General features: G+C 43.6%; 1 protein-coding gene across 2 annotated transcripts in view; it reads right to left on the bottom strand.

Moving 5' to 3' along the window:
• RSBN1 (round spermatid basic protein 1) overlaps positions 1–20,435 on the bottom strand; it is a 235,610-nt gene extending 215,175 nt beyond the window's left edge. Inside the window, exon 1 of one of the 2 annotated variants that reach the window (XM_078644428.1) lies at positions 19,784–20,435. In XM_078644428.1, the coding sequence (XP_078500554.1) occupies positions 19,784–20,339 (556 nt within the window). In that variant the 5' untranslated portion in view covers positions 20,340–20,435. The remainder of the gene's footprint in view (positions 1–19,783) is intronic. The other variant, XM_078644427.1, reaches the window with a different exon arrangement.
• Between the last annotated feature and the right edge of the window lie 494 nt (positions 20,436–20,929).

Raw genomic sequence — 20,929 nt, 5'->3', positions numbered from 1 at the left:
AGGCATTACCAGAGCCAATGTCGTAAAAAGGCATTTTTGCAGCTCAGTGAAGGCAGTCATGCCACTGTCATCCCATGGTACTGGATTAGATATGTCTTTGTGTGTCAACCTTCCTAGAAACAGGTGGACTTCTTCTTGGGCAATTGGCAGACTCATTAAGAATTGTAGTGATTCATTCTGGTGACAACTTTCCTTACTCCTTTTTTTTTTAATGTGGTGTCCTAAGTACAGGACTTAAGTTTGGCAAAACTGCATCTTAGTCAGCAGACTTAATGTCCATTTTCAGCCAGAAGATTTAGGAGAGCAATAATATCAGTCTTGCAGGCTTCCTTAGTATGTGACGCCACCAGCATGTTGTCAACTACTGTAAAAGCATGGAGTGGTGTGGCACTACCAGAAAGACAAGATTGTTTTTGGGAATCTGATTAAATATCGAGGGGCTTTATGTACACCCTTGTGGGTAGACGTAAAGCCCATGCCAAAACACAATTGCCGAAATGGAAGGCAAATAGAAATGGACTATCCTCAAGCAAAGGGATTGAGAAAAAGGCCAGGCACAAGTCAATGACTGAAAACCATTTGGACTCGCATGGAATCAAACAATACCACAGCTGGATTCCGCACCTCAGGACAACTTGGAACACAATACAATACTTGCCATTTAGGTTCTGCAAGCCCCTAAGTTACATGAACTCCCCATTATCTCCTTTACGATCCCTTGCTCAATCAAAGAGTCAATCACAGGAGTAAAACCGGCAATAGTTTCTGGAGTAAAATTGTATTGGGGGATTCTAGGAAACTGTGCATTTGTTTTGACTGTGATTCAGACTGGGACTACACATTAGATTAGTCCATTAACTTTACCCGTAAAGTCTCAGACCTTAGATAACATGAGGTCTCTCAAATCAATGGGCAAGTCATCTCTCACCCATTCCCATGCCAGATCTCAGTCGGGAGAGTTTAAAAATAACATCTCATCATTGGTATGAAATTCAATAACTTTTGGAGTGCAATTGATGGAACAATTAAGTTTGCACAGTAACTCACGTCCAAGAGGATTCACTGGACTTGAATCACACACTTCAAATTGATCTTGATCCTCAAAGGACCCTATTTTAACAGGAACTGCTTCAGAAATTGGGGTGGACAACTTTTTATTTGAAACTCACACTTTTTCCCGAGAGGGGTAGGTTAGAAACCTCTGTTGTTCTAAGACATGACTCGCCTGTACCTCTCCATCCACATGTGGACAACTCTGGTATACCTCAAAGGCTGAGCCAAGCATGCAGTCTTCCTCCCCCTCAGGCACTGTAAGGCTGACAGGCTCAGATTGAAATAGTCTGTCTGAATTAAATACTGTTGCGATGCACTTTGATTTGGGAAAGAGTTTCCATTCTTCTGCGGACTCATTCATATTGTCTAGAACATTGATTGGGATGAGTTAGGATTTTTAACTCTGTCTTTGTGTCTGTTGAGTCTGGACCATGTTATTATTTTCCCGAGTCTGTGCATACACTGCATTCTGTATCTAATTTTCAGCACTATTCACATTAAACCTACATTTGGGTTTACAAATTCCTTTTTCCGTAAACGTGACATGAACTTATTTTCTTCAAAGCTGACAAAACAACTCTCATTCTAAAATCTAGTTTAACACCACAACTTCCACCCTGTTACTGAATATTCTACTGTGGAAAACTATTAACACTTTGCAACATTGGAAATTTCTTATAGCTTTTCTGTACTGGAATCAGGTTTTCAAAATTGGACTGATTCGCACTTTTGTGCACAGCTTTCATTTGTGCAATCATTAGCTTTTCTTTTAAGTTCTTGTGTTTCACTTCAATCTTGTCTATGTAATATTTTGTGCAACGCAAGATCTCAAGCGGTTTGTTTTGCCAACAGATTAAAAGCTGGTGAATCATAGAAGACATCTCAGGTCATTCACAAATCTGTAAACAAATGTCCCATATCTTTTTCAGTCACATTTTCCATTCCACTGTACTGTCTGAAACCCTGTATCAATCTCTCGTAATATGCATGACTGATTCTTTAAGTTCTTGGGTCATTCTGTTAATCTTTAATCAATCAATCTCGTTAGGAGAAATCTTGCTTGTCAAGCAAATTACCTGTTGGTATTTCTTGAATACCACTTTGAGATCCCTATCTAGTTTTGCATCGAAAACAGAGGACTACGAAAGACTCCGATTTCCTTGGAGTGGGATGCGATGTTTATTACTACTGAAATATCACTGCATTGAGATTGTGTCACTACAGGGATTGATACCGTCAAAATGGGCCCCAAAACCCACGGATCCCATCAACCCTCACGGAACTGATATACATGAACCTATAGGAAGTGTACCTGGAATGATATGAGAGAAAATGAGTTTCATGCTGTACAGGTGGAGCCTGGGAAATTACCCTTCAGTATTAACATAGGGAGGTGGGTGGGGGGGGAATTATTTGTTGAATAGACATGTCAGATTGTAAACAAGGTAATGTTATTATGATGATCATACATTACTGAATTTCCTTGTGTTGCTATTGTACCTTACCGCCATGGCGGTTTGTTCTCCTTATTGAAACTTAATAAAATATGTTTTTAAAAACAAATCTGGTTTTGCATCAGGCCAATCCACAGAAAGGTTACACTCTGTCTATAGGTCACCTGGAACCACAATGTCAATGGTATTCAAATCAATTCATAAAACTTTCACATTTTTCACTAACCTGTCAATCGGTCTGTACCATTTCACAGGATTTTCTCTCAATTCCAGGAATTAATTTGTGAATAACAGAATCAGGCACAGCACAAGGCACATGTACATATCCTCCACCAGGTACTTCCCTCATAGGAAGCATCTGTATTTCTCCATCTCATCCGATCACAACTGGAGGTGTCTGCATTCTAACTTTCTGTGTTGCCTTCTTTTTTGACCATCTACCTTCCCATTTCTCTCTATTGCTCCATTTCTTGGTCAGTGTCATTAGTTCCTTAATATGTAATTTCATTCCAGCTGAACTCATGTTAGAAAAATCTCTGCCACTAAAGTCTAATCTTTATGTCCTTTGCAAAACCTTTGATCTGTGAACATGAATTTCATATTTCTGAGCAAATTCAATCAGCTTCTTGTGAGTCTGTCTAGCTCGTTGGGTAATGTCTTTACAGATAATAGTGGACTAAGAGTTTCAAAAAACAATTCTTCTAACTTTACCTTTACCACATCGAATGTTCTTCCCTTTCCTAGGACAGGAACAGTTTCAGGACTTTAACAAGCATTTACAATGCAATGGTTTCGCCTTTGGAAAAGTTCGAGCTATTGGCATTGCTTATGACCTTTTTGTTTTTACTTATAAATAAATAGCATTGTTGCTACAAAAAAAACTAACAAGGGATGGTCCTTTGTCCGTTTGTATGAACATCTCTTTCTGTCTGATGATATGCTGAGTGCTATAGGGCCTGTGTTTTGCAGTGTCTTGTCCTTTCTTTGTGGGTTGCAGTGGCTTGAGGTGAGTGGTCCTTTCTTTGTGTTACCCCTACCGCTAATTGGGTGGTCTTAGGTTCCATAGTTTGATAAAATCATAAAATGGTGGGGCTTGTGCTGTATATCGATGTTTGACCGTCTAGGTCCCTTTTATGATCCCCTTCCTCAGTCTATCCCGGAGCGCTGCTCTGGGTGCCCCTCCACCGCCAGCTCATGAGTGAAGATCATATCAATGAACAAATGTTAAAGAGCAGCGCGAAAGTTGAATAAACCGAGTGCTACACCACATCGGTTATTCAGCGTGTTGACCTCCTCGTGCAAGCGGGGGCACAGCAGACCTATAATTGCAGCTCAGAAGTATGTGTGGGGCCAGGGAATGGAAGGGGTCGCTAGAGCAGTGTCATTCGTGACGGTAGCCCGCACTGATGTTGCATGCAGCTGGGTCCTCGGCGACGGTCGGGACTGCTCCTGTGTTACGATCCTCTGTGCGGGGGGGGGGTCTCCCGGGTGCTTTGGGGAACGGATGCGCGGGCAGTGGTGTAAAGTGACCCTCATCCTCGTGCCAAGCAGCCGTGGCTGGCATCTCGGGCAGGGTGGGCACGGGGGCTTCTGTGCGGCCCGTGCAGTGAGCACCACACAGTGGGGTTTTCTTTAATGGGTTTATTTGTTGTTTTCATCAAGAGCGGCGCCTCGGTGCTCTTGTGACACCGGATACACAGGGGTGAAAGATTTTCACCTCTGCTGGAGACCCTTGTGAGCTGGGACTGCAGCGCCCTCTAGAGTCCTGGCACAGATGGCAGCTGTGTGCAGGGAGGGTGCGGGTCAGGGCGTCGAGGCGCCCTCTCTCTGCTCGGCAGGTTGGCACCCCGGGGCGCGCCGCCGGACTCTAACTGACCAATATGAAACTCAGAGCGGGCTCCACTGGACACTGGTTTCTAGGAGCTACATCGTCCTATGGCCTCTGGCTGGACAGTGCGAGCGTCCCCCAGACCCTTCCTCGGGGTAAAGTGTTCAACGGAGGACAACAGTTTGTACCCCCTCCCGCCAAAAAATCCACCCCAGACGACGCTGGTTAGACACTTAAGAAGCGTCGACTTAGGCCCCCCCACCCCCGCCCGCCCCCACCCTCGCTGTGACCCCCTCCCAGCCGCGGGTCGCTGCCAATCACCAGCATCGGGCACTCTTATGTCGCTCTGTTTGATGACGGGTTTAGCAGCTACTGTGACATTATTCACCGGACGCCCCCTTTATTATAAGGACAATATGTTGAGGCCTGCGCCCCCTCCCACACCGGCTCGTTTCTGCAGGGGGGCTGCGCCCACTGGCCGAAGATGGCGAGGTGTATTTGCCATGCTGATGGCTGGCAGAGACGGGCACATTCCGCAGGCCTGGCACCCGGAGCGGACTCTCCAGGGAGGCCAGGCCTGTCCACGAGACCTAGTTTCGGGTGTGGCTACCACCGGTGCGGCAGGTGCAGTGCACCGGGGCCCAGAGCCCTGAGGGGCCCCTTGAACCGCGATAGTTGCCATATTTCACTGGTCCAACAGAGGCCACAGGGCTCACTTTCCTTGCTTGCACTGAGGCCCTCGCTTCCTTGCTTTGCCACTGTCTGGTTCTTGTATGTGCAGTGTCCACACACATGGAGGTATCATGCTACACGCGAGAGGGCCTGTACGACCTGCTGCCGTCCTTCCGCCTTGCCAGGGCAAGCTGGCATATGAGCATGCGCACTTCAGAAGGGGTGCCAGCTGCTTGTGCAGAGGTGCAGCCGCCCGTGCCAGCCTAGCACATCACGAGAGGCGCGAGATCAGAAGGGGTGGGGGATGTGCCAGCCGGAAGTGCTGCCTCAGCTTAAAAAGTACAAATCCTGCAAAACTAAAGTGTGTGTGTGACACTCCTGGCTCTGTTTAAGCCTGCCTTAGGACGTCTCAATAAATATACACAAATACTATTATGATTACATGCACCGAGTTTATTTGCACATGTGTGTGTGTGTGTGTGTTTGTGCATGTATGTGCCCCTTGCATATGTTCATGTGCTTCCGTGTGTGTGCGTGCTTGTTTTTGGGTATATGTTGAGTGGGATTGTGTGTTTAGTATGGGCGTCCACGTTTGTATGTGTCTGAACACTTTTTAGTCTGTGTGTGCAAGGAGCGTGTATGTGTTTGTGCCTGTATGTATGTTTGTTTGTACGCATGTGTCTGTGTGCACACTTTCTTTTGTGTGTCTGTGAGCACGTGTTTGTGTTCTTGTGTGTTTGGGCGCGTGTGTTTGTGTGGGGGAGCAGGTGTGTGTATTGCCCCCACACTCCAAGTAGCACAATATTGCTTACACCCGCACACTGAGGCTAGAAGTTGTGAGTGTTTCTACCTCCGCCAACTTCTCCTCACGCCCTAGCGCTTCGTCTGAGGGGAGCGCTCAGGCAGCGCTGCCTGCCGCCTGTGAACCAATATTCAGCCTTAAAAGTCTCCTGTCTGCAGATGAAATATTAAATACCCGAGCTGTGTGTCATGGCGCTTTTATTCCTACCTGGCTTGATGTGCGAGCAGGGCCTCTTAGTGCCACATGGACAGGCCGAGGGAAAGACACGGAAGCGGGAGGGGGGGGCGGGAAAGACACGGAAGCGGGAGGGGGGCTGCGGGAAAGACCACCCGCACACTGAGGCTAGAAGTTGTGAGTGTTTCTACCTCCGCCATCTTCTCCTCACGCCCTAGCGCTTCGTCTGAGGGGAGCGCTCAGGCAGCGCTGCCTGCCGCCTGTGAACCAATATTTAGCCTTAAAAGTCTCCTGCCTGCAGATGAAATATTAAATACCCGAGCTGTGTGTCATGGCGCTTTTATTCCTACCTGGCTTGATGTGCGAGCAGGGCCTGTTAGTGCCACATGGACAGGCCGAGGGAAAGACACGGAAGCGGGAGGGGGGGGGGCGGGAAAGACACGGAAGCGGGCGGGGGGGGGGGGCATCCCAGCGAAGACTCCTCTCTGACTCACGGAGAGGACAATCGCGCAGCCCATTCCTAAAAAATACACTTCGAAACTGACCAAAACAAGGCGACCAAAAAAAAAAAATATATAGGAACCGCCCACTGCCGCAATGACGACGTGAAAGAGGCGGAGAGGGAAAAAATGTCGGGAACGCCCCCGAATCTGGTCCGTGAATGACGGACAGATCTCTGTTCCAATGGCTAGCCTCCATTTATGGAGCTAGCCAATGGGACAGGGGGGCGTATTCAAGAGTCCCTAACTGAAGACTAGAGATTTCTCTGGGGGCGGAGCTTACGCTCCGTGCCCCAGGCGAAACCTAAAAATGAATTGGGGGTGCTGAATCTTTTGAGCCAATGATCAAATTCTTGATGAGTAAATTCTGATTGTTCTCTTGGAGTAATTTCCACTTGTTTCAGGTGGCAAGTTTATTGCGGATTGATCAGGAATTAAAAATCCCATGGGAAAAGTAGTTTCAGAAGCATTGTAAATTATTTCAGGAGGCTCACTTTTTCTGGGATGTAAAGAGGTGGTAACCTCTGAACCATTCTGCTTGTAAGATCAAACTGTTTCCGATTCAAAATTGAACCAGTGCTCTCAGTACATGTAGTATTGCTTTCAGTCACAACCAAAGGCGCCTGCAACAAAGATCTTGACCCATTAGATTACCATGTGCAGGTAGAGTCAAAGCATAGGCAGTATTTACCTATGACCCAGATTTATAAAGATCTACAACAGGTCCAAAAGGAATATGAACAGTTAAAGCATTTGGAACATTCAAATCAAATAGGTTCAATAGAGCTATTATTTCTGTTCCCCCCCTCTTACAGGAGAAACAAGCGTGGTCTCTTTTGGTATTTCAGGCATAACAGGGGCATTTGGAATTTTAGCTGTATTTCCATTTGTCAACCCTTCACTCTGAAATTCAATGTATGGTGGTCGACGTGTATGGTGGTGGTTGTATCAGCATCAATCTTTTCTGACTTAATATGTTTCAGTTTCTTTTGTTTTCCTCCAGTCTCCAACTGCTATCAAAGGATACATTCTTGATCTCTGAATAATATCTGCTCTCCATACTTTGTTGTGCATCCCATCTAGCTTCTGCATACTGATCTATGATTCCCCTATACCTTCCCAGATATTTTTTTTTCTCCTTCTGATAAGCTATATGTTCCCAAGTATTTAATGCCTCAAATTGAGCAGGTCTAGGAGGTGGTCTCATTTTGTATTATTTCCTCCTTATATTCTTAATGATTCTCAGATTAAATGTCCCATACAAGGAAACTGTAGAACCTCATCTTTCTCTGTAATATTGTGCCATTGTTCAAGCCAAATACATGGATGTAATCCTTCGTCCATCAATACAGTGTATCCTGGGGTACCCTCAGGTGGTATGTCTTCTCCTACTCTAATAGGTATGGTCATATCTTGTTGTATTAATTACCGTAAACCTCTGCATTTTTATTCAATTCCGTATTTCACGAATGTTCTCCGTAAAACCCAGGAAAGTAAGTTCTCCTGCAGTTCTCTATTTCAGCAATAACAACTAATAGTGGGACTTTCTATGACAGTCAACAAATCAGCTCGGCTTTACACCAACCGACCAATCACAGTGCAACACACTGCGACATTAATCTCGCTCCTTGCTGCAGCTCACACTCCTTTCCAATTTTCTTCGGCCCATTTTGTAAGCAAATACACAATACATTATGCAAGCGATTTCAACAATGAAATCTTTATGCTTCACTAAAGGAAACTGTATTATCACTCTTACAAGGTAACAAACTATTGTTCTATATTCTAAATAATCATGGACTTCAAATGAAATCCTGACCAGCTGGAATTCACCCTAATTGATACAGTTATTCCCTGTGAACCTGAGATCACCTATACCAACCGCTTACCACTAACACACAATAAACAAAGTACCTATCTTAAGATGTTGTTGATGTCTCTTGACAAACACCACAACACAACTGACAACTTAGTGTTTTCTACACAGAGACAGCCATGTAGGTGTGTATATCCCAGGATCTTAGGCCACAAACTGACCCAATAACAACTTCAACTTCTTTGCATTAAGCGATATGGCACACAACCTTTTCAACTTCACAACCTTTTCAACTTCACATTACATCAAACAGCCATTTTAAAACCCTGCTATCTAAGCAAAAGCAATCGCAAAGCGCACCCATATTAATATTCACCCTCCTTTGCTGCTATTAGTCGTATTGATTCCGTCAGTATTCCATCAATCCTTCTGCCGAACCATGAGATTTCGGGCATTTGGCTGGACAGGGGAAATCTATTTTGGACACCCTAAATTCTTCATGTCACTAGACAAACCATACTGTGCTACAAAGTTTTGTTGGAGCAGAAGTTTTTTTTCCTCTCCCTCAGTCTTTGGGCCCATTAAGGACTTTACAACTTAGTCACTTTTCTCAGATTCTATACTTCACCCACAGAGGCATTGGTCCTCCGATGGACCTTTGTTCGTCGCAGAGAGGGGTGAGGAATCAGGGTGTCGAACTGTTGGCCACCCAATGAGGACCAATAATTAGTAGCTAACTCACAAATTAGTGATCAAGTTCAAGTACCCTATTCTCAGACTACAACACGCTCAACCATGCATTTGGAATCAGATAATTGTAGGCACAGTTCTAGGGAAAGAACAATATGACACAATAAAAGACTCAGACAAGTTTAGATAATGTGGTTATTGTATTAAAGATCCAAAATCAATACATACAAGTAACATTTTAAGCAGTTCAGTCATGTGTCCTAAAACATGTAGTATAAAACCACACATTTAGTCAAAGTAAATCTATTTCTAAATAAATTAATCCATGAAGAGGATGGTTCAGATTAGAGTTTCCTACTACCTACAAAGGCAGGAGGATGGTGTAAAAGAGTTCTCTTAGCATGGCAAAAGGGATCAAGTTTAACCCCTTCACTGCGGCGGCTATTCCGCCACAGTGCTAAGGGGACGGGGCGGCCGCGCGGCGGCCGCATGCTGGCGTCGGAACCGCTCCGTCACCAGCCGCGGTTGCGCTGTGCTTATGACGGAGCGGTTCCGTCACGGCCCCGCCCGCTCAATGGAACGCTCAGCGCAGGCGCTCCGAGCAGGCCGTGACGGAACTTCTCCGTCATCAGCACAGCGCGACCGCAGCTGATGACGGAGTGGTTCCGTCACCAGCAGGGGAGGGGTTAAGTCCACTAAGGCAGAGTCCATGGACTTGGGCAAGGGGAATGGAGCAATAATCAGCAATGTTCAAGTCTGGTGTCTGACCAGACTGCTCCAAATCATCCAGCAGGCAAGTTAATCAACAAAAGGAAAAAGGCAAGGGGCATGTAAAGATAGTCTGACAGGCAAATCGGAGGCGATGGAAGAGGAAAGGGGCTCACTCCTCCTAGGAAAGTCATTTTTTATACTCCGAATCACCCATTTGTGGCTTCAGTTGTCACAATACAATGGTCTGACCGCCATGTGACCATTCTTCCGCTCACCAGGTACCAAATTAATAATACAACATATTTTCCTAGGTTTGTCATGAGAAATGCCTGTCCATTCCGTCATCACAGGTTAGTTGACAAAGAGCTTATTTACTCTGTTGCTCTTCATGTATTAAGTCAAAGGGTTTCATTCCCACCAATTCACTAACAAAGTACTGGAAAAGTGCCTATTTGTTTTAAAATGTTGCATAAACAGAACAGATAAAGCAAAATTTGAGGAAACGTAACAAAAGTCCATTACACTAGGCTATGAAATAGTGCAGCCTAAGTAAAAGGCAATTTAATGCATTTTAAAGTTAGCATTTCTTATTTAGTAAAATAAACTCAGAATTAAATTTACGCATAAAGAAAAATAGAGCATATCAAATATGGAAATAACATTTGTCAGTGATTATTGAACAAAAATGTTCAACTGTAATTCTGGCCTACTACCAAAATTTTAAAAATACTTATGTGCAAACTATTTATAACAATCAATAAAATAAAATTGTTTCAGAAAATTTAAGACTTTATTAATGTTAAGCATTTACACTGAAAGTTTCATTTATATAGCATACTGCATTAAGATTTTGCACCACTTTTTCATTTGTTTTTGTGCATTACAAAGAAGGCAATAGAAATGCTAACTCTAAATCATTAATATATGCATGATTGTAAGACTCATTTATTTCACAGCTATACGGCTTATTATTAATTTGTGGTATTTTGTATTATAGAAATGATTTAACAATAATCTTACATAACGACTTTGGTAAAATAATATAGTAATCAATTAATAAACATGGCGTACTCATTGTATCTAGATCCTTTTATTTCTACAAATCCAAGCACACTTTTATGGTGCTCACACTTCAGCTTTTGTTAGTTTCAATGTTATTTTTCTAAAGGTATGCAAAATGCATACAAGAGTTTCATTGTCTAAATTGGATTAATGTTGTGTTAAGAATAATCAGCTTTTACGCTGCAACACTAGCTACTTTATAGCACTGCACCTTCCATGAGTATTCTTGACTGCTTCTCTAGTTGGTATGCTTGTGTTTGATTCCTATGGCCCAGCACATTTGCCTTTAAACCTCTAAAGCAAAGAGTCATTTTTTGAAATCCCTAGTACTTCAATATACATTATAATATTTGAGTTGGGGAGTCATCTTATGCTTACATACTAATAACAAGCACTGGCAAAGCCAGTAGATCTACATTTAACAAGTTAACAAATGCAAACAGTATTTGGCGTTGGCTGAGTATGCATGCATTAGCCCATATGAGCAGGACTTATTGGCCTTGCCAATGCTAGTTTATTATTAATGTCAGTACATGAAACAGACTGTTGTAGTATCGGAGGACTGAAAATCTAGTTGCATTGGGAATGCACAGACAGAAATCTGAGCTATGTACTGTAGGCTGAGCAAATGGAGGTGGGTGTCACCAGGGTACATAGATAGAAGGTTCTAATGAGGGACGGTCAGTTACTGAAGGGTGTAAAAGAATGCTGTATTGTAACCATGTAGTAATGTTTCATTTTGGCACTGCTGATAATAAATCTCTGACACGGTGGTTTCTGTGATCTTGACGTCACATGTTTTGTCATAGGAAAAAAAGCCTGTATCCTAACTAGATATGACCTAAGTGCTTTTTCTGTGGTCTCACAATACGTACTGGAAATAAACAACTAAAAAGATGCATCTGTTGCACTAGTAGTTTCTTAAGACCTATCCCCCCTCCTACTCTTGTCGGGAGTATTTCTAGTTCGGCCCAGTTATCAGTGGAAACAAGCAACTTCACATGGGGAATAAGAGCTGCACAGAAGAAGGTTTAATATTGCCATGGTGTTCGTTTAGGTTGTTTTTTAGGTCGAGCCTAGCGGCAGGGTGCATGCGCTGCTCACTCTGCGGGGCATGCAGTAGTAGAGTATGCTGTGTAAGCCTCACCCACTCTCCGCCCATACTTTTCATTGCCTCGTGTCATTGTCATTGGTAAATGCTGGTTTCCGAATCATTATGAGGCTTGTTAGTCCATCCTAGTTACCTCCTTGTCGCCATTTCTAACTGCCCATAACGACTGGACCTTTTACTTGGCTCGTTACACAGTTGGCTTTAACTAGGGGGTCAGCACCATTTTGTTTATGGGCACTTACGGGGACAATGGTGGATGCTATTTTTTTTATGTTTGTATCTGGAGAGCGTTGCCCGCTTTAGGGGACACCGCGCTCAGTTTATTTATTCATATTTAACGTTCATGTTTAACGCGGCGTCCACTTCTGGGACACCACGCTCTATTTATTTAATTTTTTCAACTTTCATAATGAGCGCGGTGCCCGCTTCAGGGACACAGCGCTGTTTGTTTTTGATTTGTTTTTTTTACTTTAAAACTGAGCGTGGCGGCCGCTTCAGGGACACTGCGCTCAGTTTTAAAGTTAAATACAAAAGAAACAGAGTACAGTGTCCTTGAAGGGGCGCTGCCCTCAGTTTTAAACTCAAACAAGCATTTGCAATACAATAGGTCTCGCATTTACGCTAGTTTAAGCTATTGGCATTGTAAATGACAATGCCTTTTATTTATGTTTTAAAAAACTCAAATAATAGGCTGTCATTTACAATGCCAATAGCTTAAACTTGCGTAAATAGGAGACCTATTGCATTGCAAATGCTTGACTTAAGGAATGTACAGCAGTACAAAGATATATGTTTGCACGTTACAACTTCCAGAGGTTTATAATAATTACATCCAATTTATTAGGTAACCCCTTGCCAGTCCAGCGTTGTCCCTTTTACAGCATGGTTTACATCCCGAGGCCGGTGGTCTGGACACATAACTATGTTAAAATATGTGCTTGATTGGGGTAATGGATGGGATTAGCACAATATGTGCTAGCCTCTTCGTGGTGTGATTGAGAACAAAGTCATGACTTTTTACCAATAAGCAGACACTTAAGCTTGTGTTGTTTCCGCAGAAGCTTAAAAAGGTCCTAAGTTAGGTGGCCCACAGGTCCAGATTTACACACATTTCTACGCACTCAAGATTAGTATAGAAATAACAGGAATTGCAATTTTTTATTTCACTTCCTGATACACAGATCAGCAGAAGTGGAATTTCATAATCGTAAGGAAGATTACTGATGATGGAAATTCTTCACATATGGTAGATTTTTTGCAGATTTTAAGTTAGGGGTAGGAAAGATCTGTCAGTGTCGAGCATAAAGGTGCTACTCAATGGAAGATGCAACATTAAGTTTGCACTGTAGGCGAGCAAGCGAATAAAACAAACAGACACGCAATAAATGAGTCACAGACACTAAATGCTGAATTAAGCACTCATTTTATAAACGATTGCTCCAAGAAGAATGAGAGAAGAGGTGTTTCAAGAAGTGCTCATGTGCGCAGTGATAAGAAAAAAAGTGAAGAAAAGATTAGTATTGGTATCCAAAATAATCCTAGTTCGATAACTATAACAATGAGTAAATCCAATTTAGCCATGGCCAAATAGACTGTCTGGGAAATTTATGCAATCTTTTATTTCTCTGTTCAGAAAAGGGTGGTGTCTGGATAGGACCTTCATCAAAAGAAGAGAGTGTCCCAGGAAACCAGAAAGGACTGGGTATCAAGGTTTTTAGTCGTATCTATTCTTTTCGGGCATATTCAATTCACTCGTTTATTGCCCATTATTAAGTCGGGTTATTTACTATGTATCGTTATCACATGTTTTTCTCTCCCGTTTGTGGCAAAGAAAATCAGTACAATTCTCTCATGTATCTTAATGGGTTGTGCTTTTAAACATACTCACATTATTGCGCCAATTACCTATTCCCACTTGTCCCCTAGGACTACTCGAAGGATCATATATTTAGAAATGTTTTAATATATGCCAAAAGAATTGGTTTTTTTATCTTGTGTTTGTTAGTTTGAGCAAATAAATAAGAATAGGATTTACCTTTGTATTAGATTAGGGAATGCTCAAACATATATGTTGGATATGAAATGTCCTGTGATAAATTTTATATGAATGTTTTTAACAAATGAAAATAAAATGTTGAGAGGAAAAAAGTCACTTTAGTGTGGTGTAGTAATAAGTACCTTTATAATTCTATTGGTTCAGTTAAATATAAGGAACACAAAAACTGAAAGTAGACCAGTTGGTCACACAACTAAAACTGAATAACACAGAAAGGAATTTTATTTTGCTATGTCTGGATAGAACCACCACCCCACATAGGTTTCCGTAATCAGTCCAGGCTAGGTAGTTAAATAGCGGTGACGTTTCGACCCGACTGTTGCAAGAGGTGATTTGATTCCTAGCATGCCGGTCTTCATCAGGACAGTGAGAAGGAAGGTGAATTGAAGGGCAGCCGCACTGTGTGATGTGGGAGGTGTAGATCTTCCCCTCTTGAGTTTAAGAAATGTGGTGGACTCTTTTGCGCCTCAAATAATAATGCAACGCCAATAGTTCAAACTTTCAGTAATACGAGACCTATTGCATTGCAAATGCTAGTTCTAATGGATGATGGGACTGATAATGAGTGGTTTCAAAAATAGAAAACAATCTTACAGCACAGAAGCAACAAATAAGCATATTTAAATAAAAAAGGGTATTCATCATTTTTACAGGCGTTCAACAGAGTTACCTGCACCCTCAGAAAATGTATGAATGTACATGTACACTAAAACAAACCATGAAGATGAAAAGGGTCTCCATTATTTCCAACTATGCTAATGTTTGTGACTATATGACTAATAATTATACTTAAAGTGTACTTCACAGAGCTTTCATTGCAAGAACCAAACATATATACAAGTCATTATTTCACAAAATTAAATATAACTTTCATGTAATGTTGCGATCAGATCGATTAAGTTTGATCAGAGATACTCATAGTACAGCCCTGGAGCTGCATACAGACCTCCTGACCTTTACATACGGCCCCTGATCAAATGCAGCACAAGGCTGCTGTTCATTCGATAAAGCATTTCCATTAAAAAGATGCTAAATATACAGGCAGGCCTTTATTTAAAGGTCAATTGAAGTTAAAGAAAGGAAGTGTCTAGGTTTTGCAGCACCATTCAACTTTAGGTACACCTTTACTTTCAAAGCCATCTTGACCCCCGCACCCCCATCCCCTCCAAGCGTCACCCTGCTGGCATCGTTGCGGCCCTCGGTCACATAGCTGATCAAACTTTGCAGCCCTTGGGAAAATGTTTGTGAGTATCCATGAGTTAGACACTTCCTTAAAGAATTGCGATTTTCCAAATCAACTGTCTAATGCAAGATGTTTAAGCATGTGAGCAGGGCCACTGGATTTATGCAGCAGGAGAGCACAAAATGATGCGGCAGGGTTGAAAAAATTATGGCGCAACTAGAGTCAAACTATGCAACATAATGCGGCACTTTTTTTGATAGCATTACTTCATTATTTACATTTTTACACATGATAATACAGTCTTGGCAAAATGTTTACCTCACAAGTACCAGTTTAACAATCAAATACAGAAATAAGCAACTGAAAGATAATCAGTTAAACTTTGTGAAGGGCATTCCACTGGTGTGAACACATTTGACTTGTTAGAGCTAAAAACAAAAATCTGCAGATTATGCAGCAAAGGATGGATTATGTTGCAAATTCAACAAATCCATAATTATGCTTAAAAAAAGCCAAGGCCGCAGAGTCACATGATTCCAATGGCACTGCAGGTGTGTAGCATTCAGGCTACTTGAAAGTGTAAAATGAAGTTGGGAACAAAAGCAAGGAAAAGGATCAGAAAACTGGAAAACGGAGGCTGTACTGAAACGTTGGTTACTTCTGCCACTTAAATCAGACCCTCCAGCACTTTGCAATTTCGCGATTCATGAAAAAAAAAACAATCGCGAAATCAACTGGAAAGCGTGATGCCGCGACATTTACCAAACCAGCCGCGAGAAAAAGTCCCCTGATAGTCATAAAAAAAAAAATGCAATTTTATTGGCTGTACGCGCATATGTCACCCCGTGAAACGGCACTGTACAGCCCTATTAGCTGCCTGCTTCCTTGATTATTTACAATAGTTATGAAAGAGGAGCGAGAAAAGGATATTATTGCTTCTCTGCTCTCCAGCTTGCAGGCTCGACTGGAAAGAATGTCAAAAAATAGGATCCCAGCACGGGGACGGGCGGGCGCAGAGAGAAGGAGAAGGAAAAGTACTGTCTATTCCTTCTTGCGCACAGAATACATTGACAGTGTCTGCTCTGCCGCTTCAACTGCCCTCCCCCCTTTCTTTCTTCCTCCCTTTTATTCCCTCTTTGTCTAGCAGCTTCTTCTCTCTTACTGAAAACCCTGACTTCAGAAACGGTTCTCCCCCTTGCTTTTCTTCTTTCGTTGATTTGTTCCCTCTGAGAAGTGCTGGTATTCTCTCTCTCAATATAAAAAAGTGCTGGTATTCCGTACCGGACAATACCGGCCCATTGAAAGCACTGTTCCAAAGTGTAGCTGTGGGAATAAAATGGTTCAAAATATGAAAAATAACTAAATAAACAGAGCGATAGCAAAGTGGGCAGATTGATTTTATTCTTACCCAAACACATTTACGCCACTCGACAGAGTTTGCCAGTGAAGCGCTATTTTTAGCTAAGTGTCTTTCTTTGAACAGCGTTGCTTTCCCCCGGGCAGGGAACTAGTGCACCAATCCTGGAGGCACCGCAACATGTGGATTGGAAAACAATATGTGTACTGCAGCTCGGTGTTCAGGGAGTTAGTTTTTTTTACTGTACTGCTTACATTCTGTAAGGATATAAGCAATGGATATTGAAATGGGTTCATTCCGTGCCCTGTAGTCATGTCCTTAACTTTTCAGGCAAAAGCACTCACTCATTTCTGAATAGTGAGTGTAAAAGCGTTAAAGTAACCATGTAAATGTAAATGTAGTGTATTTTGTAAAGCGCACAGCTGCCCCAACGGGGCGTCCCGGCGCTGTATAACACTGTGGAACCCTTCCTGGCTCTCCCTGTGAGAAGCCCCTCCTGGGCACCCCCAAGGTGAAGCCAGGCATACCAGTGTTGTAGGGGCTGTTGTGGAGATTAAGCAAGCTAATGCCCAGAGTTGCAGCGTGGGACCCATGATTAGAGTAGGCGCTGAGGCGAGAATTATCGAGTCCGCGGACATTGAGCTCAAGACCCTGCTGCGTCGGGACTTGAACCCTGGTCCTGATCTCTGCTTCAGAGTCTGCCCCTCTAACCAGTGAGCCACACTTCTCCACCATGTTGCTCCTGCTTACATTTCACATGCTTTACTTAATTTTGCATGACCTACGTGTGTTTGCTTTTTCCAGGATGATGTTACTTTATTTTGTAGGCAGTATACTGCTCCTCTCTAGTGCGTAATTTAAATAGAGCCTCGTCCAGGTGTTTAAAGGCACAATTGGGTTATAGTTGAGGGCAGTGCGAGTCTCAGTGAGGCAGTATGGTGTTTAGTGGGGGAGAGGATGTGACACCATGGTCAGAGCTGCCGAATTTGGAACTGGGGAACCTGGTTTTGAAGGATGATTATTGTGAGATGTCTGTCCTGTCATCACTACCCATAAAAGGGAGTCTGTGCTCAAAACACAAGAGGAGGCTGTGTGACTGCACCCAGGGAACGGGGGGGGCTGTGTGACTGCACCCAGAGAGCGAATGGGGGCTGTGTGACTGCACCCATGGAGCGGTGAAAGTGGTGCCCCGGCACTCATGCGCGCTAGAACATCCCAGGGAGAAATATGGCCCCCTCCCACAAGGTTAGTAGATTGGAGCTGTGCTTTCGTAGAGCTGCAGAAACTTTAAACATGCCTATTTCAAAGAGGAATTCTATGACAAAACAGGTTCCATTGATTTAGGTCTGAAAAGGAATGATTACAAGTAAAATAAAGTGCCGCAATAAAGCTGCTAAATTTTCATTTTTGTGCCGCTAAATTTCAATTTGTGTGCCGCAAAATTTGCAAATGTATGCCGCAATATCCTGGGGGGTCTGTCAAATGTTACGTCAAAGCACTAAAGAATAAAGAGCAACGCGAAGGCCTTTTAAGGCCTATGTGAAAGTCAGCCAGCATTTATACGAAGATCAGCTTTAATTACATAAGCCATTACCCCAACATTAAATGGCGATTATTCCCATTCTTGGACATCTATTACTCAGTTCGCAGAATTGCAAAGACTGGTCCACAACAATGCCTCAATAAACCATTTCATGGACGCATCAGGACAATCGTTGTATTGACAAGTAGGTACATGATTTACAACACCTTCCTCTGTCCATGCACAGTAACGCATACTTCGACATGCACAAACTAAAACTGTGTTTTTCACTAATACAAATTTCCGAGCAAATTAACAGATAACACCAATACATGAATAAACAGTAGCCTAAATACCAACTCAAACCTAAACACCATCTATACTCTCAAGCATGTATACTATGTGCATGTTTCATACGCCCTCCATACATTGATACCCTTTGCGTGCCAACTATATCTGAAAACCCCACACTACACATGGATAGTCACAATCATATTCTAAGCGTGAAAAGCTATGCACTACCGATCAGTAATGCATGATCTGTGCAAAACTCTAACTGCAGTTTGAACGTGAAGTCCACATGCATTTATACAAACTGTCAGCACCAGTACCTATGCGCATCCATGTATGCATTCACTTTGCATGCATACCTACGCAGATTCATTCATAAATATAAACACACAATCACAGAGACGTACAAGGAATGCATACAAAACATATACAATATACATGTTTCTTTGCAAAAGCTCTGTATGGATACTTATTTGCACCTAGGCAAGCTGTACACGAAGAACAGAGGTCAAAGTGGGCGGGATCTGAGGGGCACGACTTGCTCAAAATTTAGTTTGGCAAAAAGGTTTTCCAACTTCACGTTAAAAGGCATACATTCTGAATTTGAAATGCATCAGCTGAAGTGGGGTAGCCTGTGCTGTGAAGCTGAGGTAGGAGCAGACTGCGGACCAAGAAAAACCTTTGGGCAAGGGTGCCTGCTACCTGAAAGGTCAAAGGTTCTTATATAGCGCCTTATCACCGCAAGGTCTCAAGGCGCTTGCTTTGGGAACCCGTCCTGGCTTTTCCCTGTGAGATAACCCATACTGGGCATCCCCAAGGTGAAAGCCAGGCATCCCGCCGCGGGGGGCCGTAGTGGAGATTAAGCAAGCGATTGCCCAGAGTTGCAGAGTGTGAACCCATGATTTTGAGTAGGCACCGAAGCGAGAATTATCAAGTCCGTGGACATTTGGGTTAAAGACCCTGCCGCGTTGGGAATTGAACCCTGGTCCCGGGTTGACCTCTGCTTCAGGGTCTGCCTCCGCTAACCAGTGAACCACACTTCTCCACAGTGAGCCACACTTCTCCAGAAGAAAGGTAAACGTGTGCATTTGGTTAATCTGCATACGCAAAGGCTGGTTGGAAGCCAGTGTTGGCTTTCATTTATTGAAGCTTTATGAGGATGATAAAGCCGTATTCTTTTTGAGAGGTATTGTAAGGTGACCCGCTGATCTGTGGAGTGCATGCATCTTAAGGACAGTTATAAAAAATATTTGCATAAAGTACAGCCTGCACATTCCCCAGATCTATCTTTTCTAAATACTTTATTACCTTAAACTTACATATTTTAGCAGAGTTTGTGTCAGTTTAAGTTGCTATGTGTCCTTCAAGTTAAAAACAATGACATAAATATTCACAGTGCTTTCTGTCACAGACTTAGACTTCATAACACTAAAAGCACACAGGCCCCGATTCCCCACTGCACCAACTGTGGATATGCGTTTTGTGCTTGCCTGGGGCTCACCTCGAGCTGCTGCAGGCTTCGCCGGTGAACTACCACTGCTGGTTCCGGTGGCATCCCGCGAAGATCCTTGGTGCTGCTTCTTGTGCGTGGGTAGTGGCGGAAGCTTGAGGGGGCAGAAGGTGAAGTGTGCTGGACTGAGGGAGGAGATGGGCTGTGGGCTTTCCAGCTCTCTACTACCCGGGCCCCCCATCTTCCGGGCTTGGTCACTCGTGCTCTCGCTGCTCTTCTGGTGGTGGTGACGATGGTGATGATGGTGGTGATGGCGAGACGGCTCTTGATTCAGCCTCACCCGCTTGCCCCGTTGGCTGGCTGGATCATCATCCTCGCGGCGCTTCTTTTTCCTCCCCCTATTCTTCCCTTTGTCTCTCCCCTCTTCCCGGACGCGCAGAACCTCGACCTGCGCAGCCATTTCCAACATTATTTTTAAATGGCACCTCGATTTTCGAGTGAGCATGCGCCGAAAGCAAGTGCAAGCTGGGTCTTGTGGTTTGCTAATGGCATTACCGCATTGACAACTGTAGTCCCATTGCAAAAACAAGCTATCGCGCATGCGCATCCTCACGGGTCCGCCTCGAACTGTAGCTATCTAGGAGTCCTTGGAATGTGACTGTAGTGACGTGAGGAAGTTCTCGGCTATAGAGGCGTGCGCGACTGCACGCATGTGGCAGCTGGCGCCTGATTGGTTGCGTGACGTTGAACTGGCAGTTTGGTAACCTAGACAGCTGTACTCGCGTGGCCGTGACAGGTGGAAACAGCCAACATTTATTGATAGGCTTGGAACCAATGAGAGACTGTGGGCGACAGCCAATGAACAACCGGGTGCCAAAAGACTCAGCGAAACAGTGCGCGTGCAAAATAAAAGAGAATTATAAGCAGTGTCGGAGATTATTAGTTTAGTCCGGCATCCCATGCAACGACATTCTAGGAGCAACAGCAATGGGGTGGAGTGAAGAGGGTCGGTGTCACGAATAGCGGAACCGTAAGCGATGTCAGTTAGTTTAGGAAATCTACCCAGGGCTTTAAGTGGAATGAAAAAAACTGGGCAGTCTCTCATAGGGGCGTGGCCGCTGTAATTAAGGGCGTGGCTTAAAACAGCAGCTGAAAATCAGTGCTTAGCGTAGTGTGCTGCCCCACTGGTATTTGGCT

This window comes from Lissotriton helveticus, chromosome 5_1, assembly GCF_964261635.1.
Source record: "Lissotriton helveticus chromosome 5_1, aLisHel1.1, whole genome shotgun sequence".
NCBI classification, from domain to species: Eukaryota; Metazoa; Chordata; class Amphibia; order Caudata; family Salamandridae; genus Lissotriton; species Lissotriton helveticus.
The sequence above is the reverse complement of the archived record's forward strand: the minus strand, read 5'-3'. Positions and strand labels throughout refer to the sequence as shown.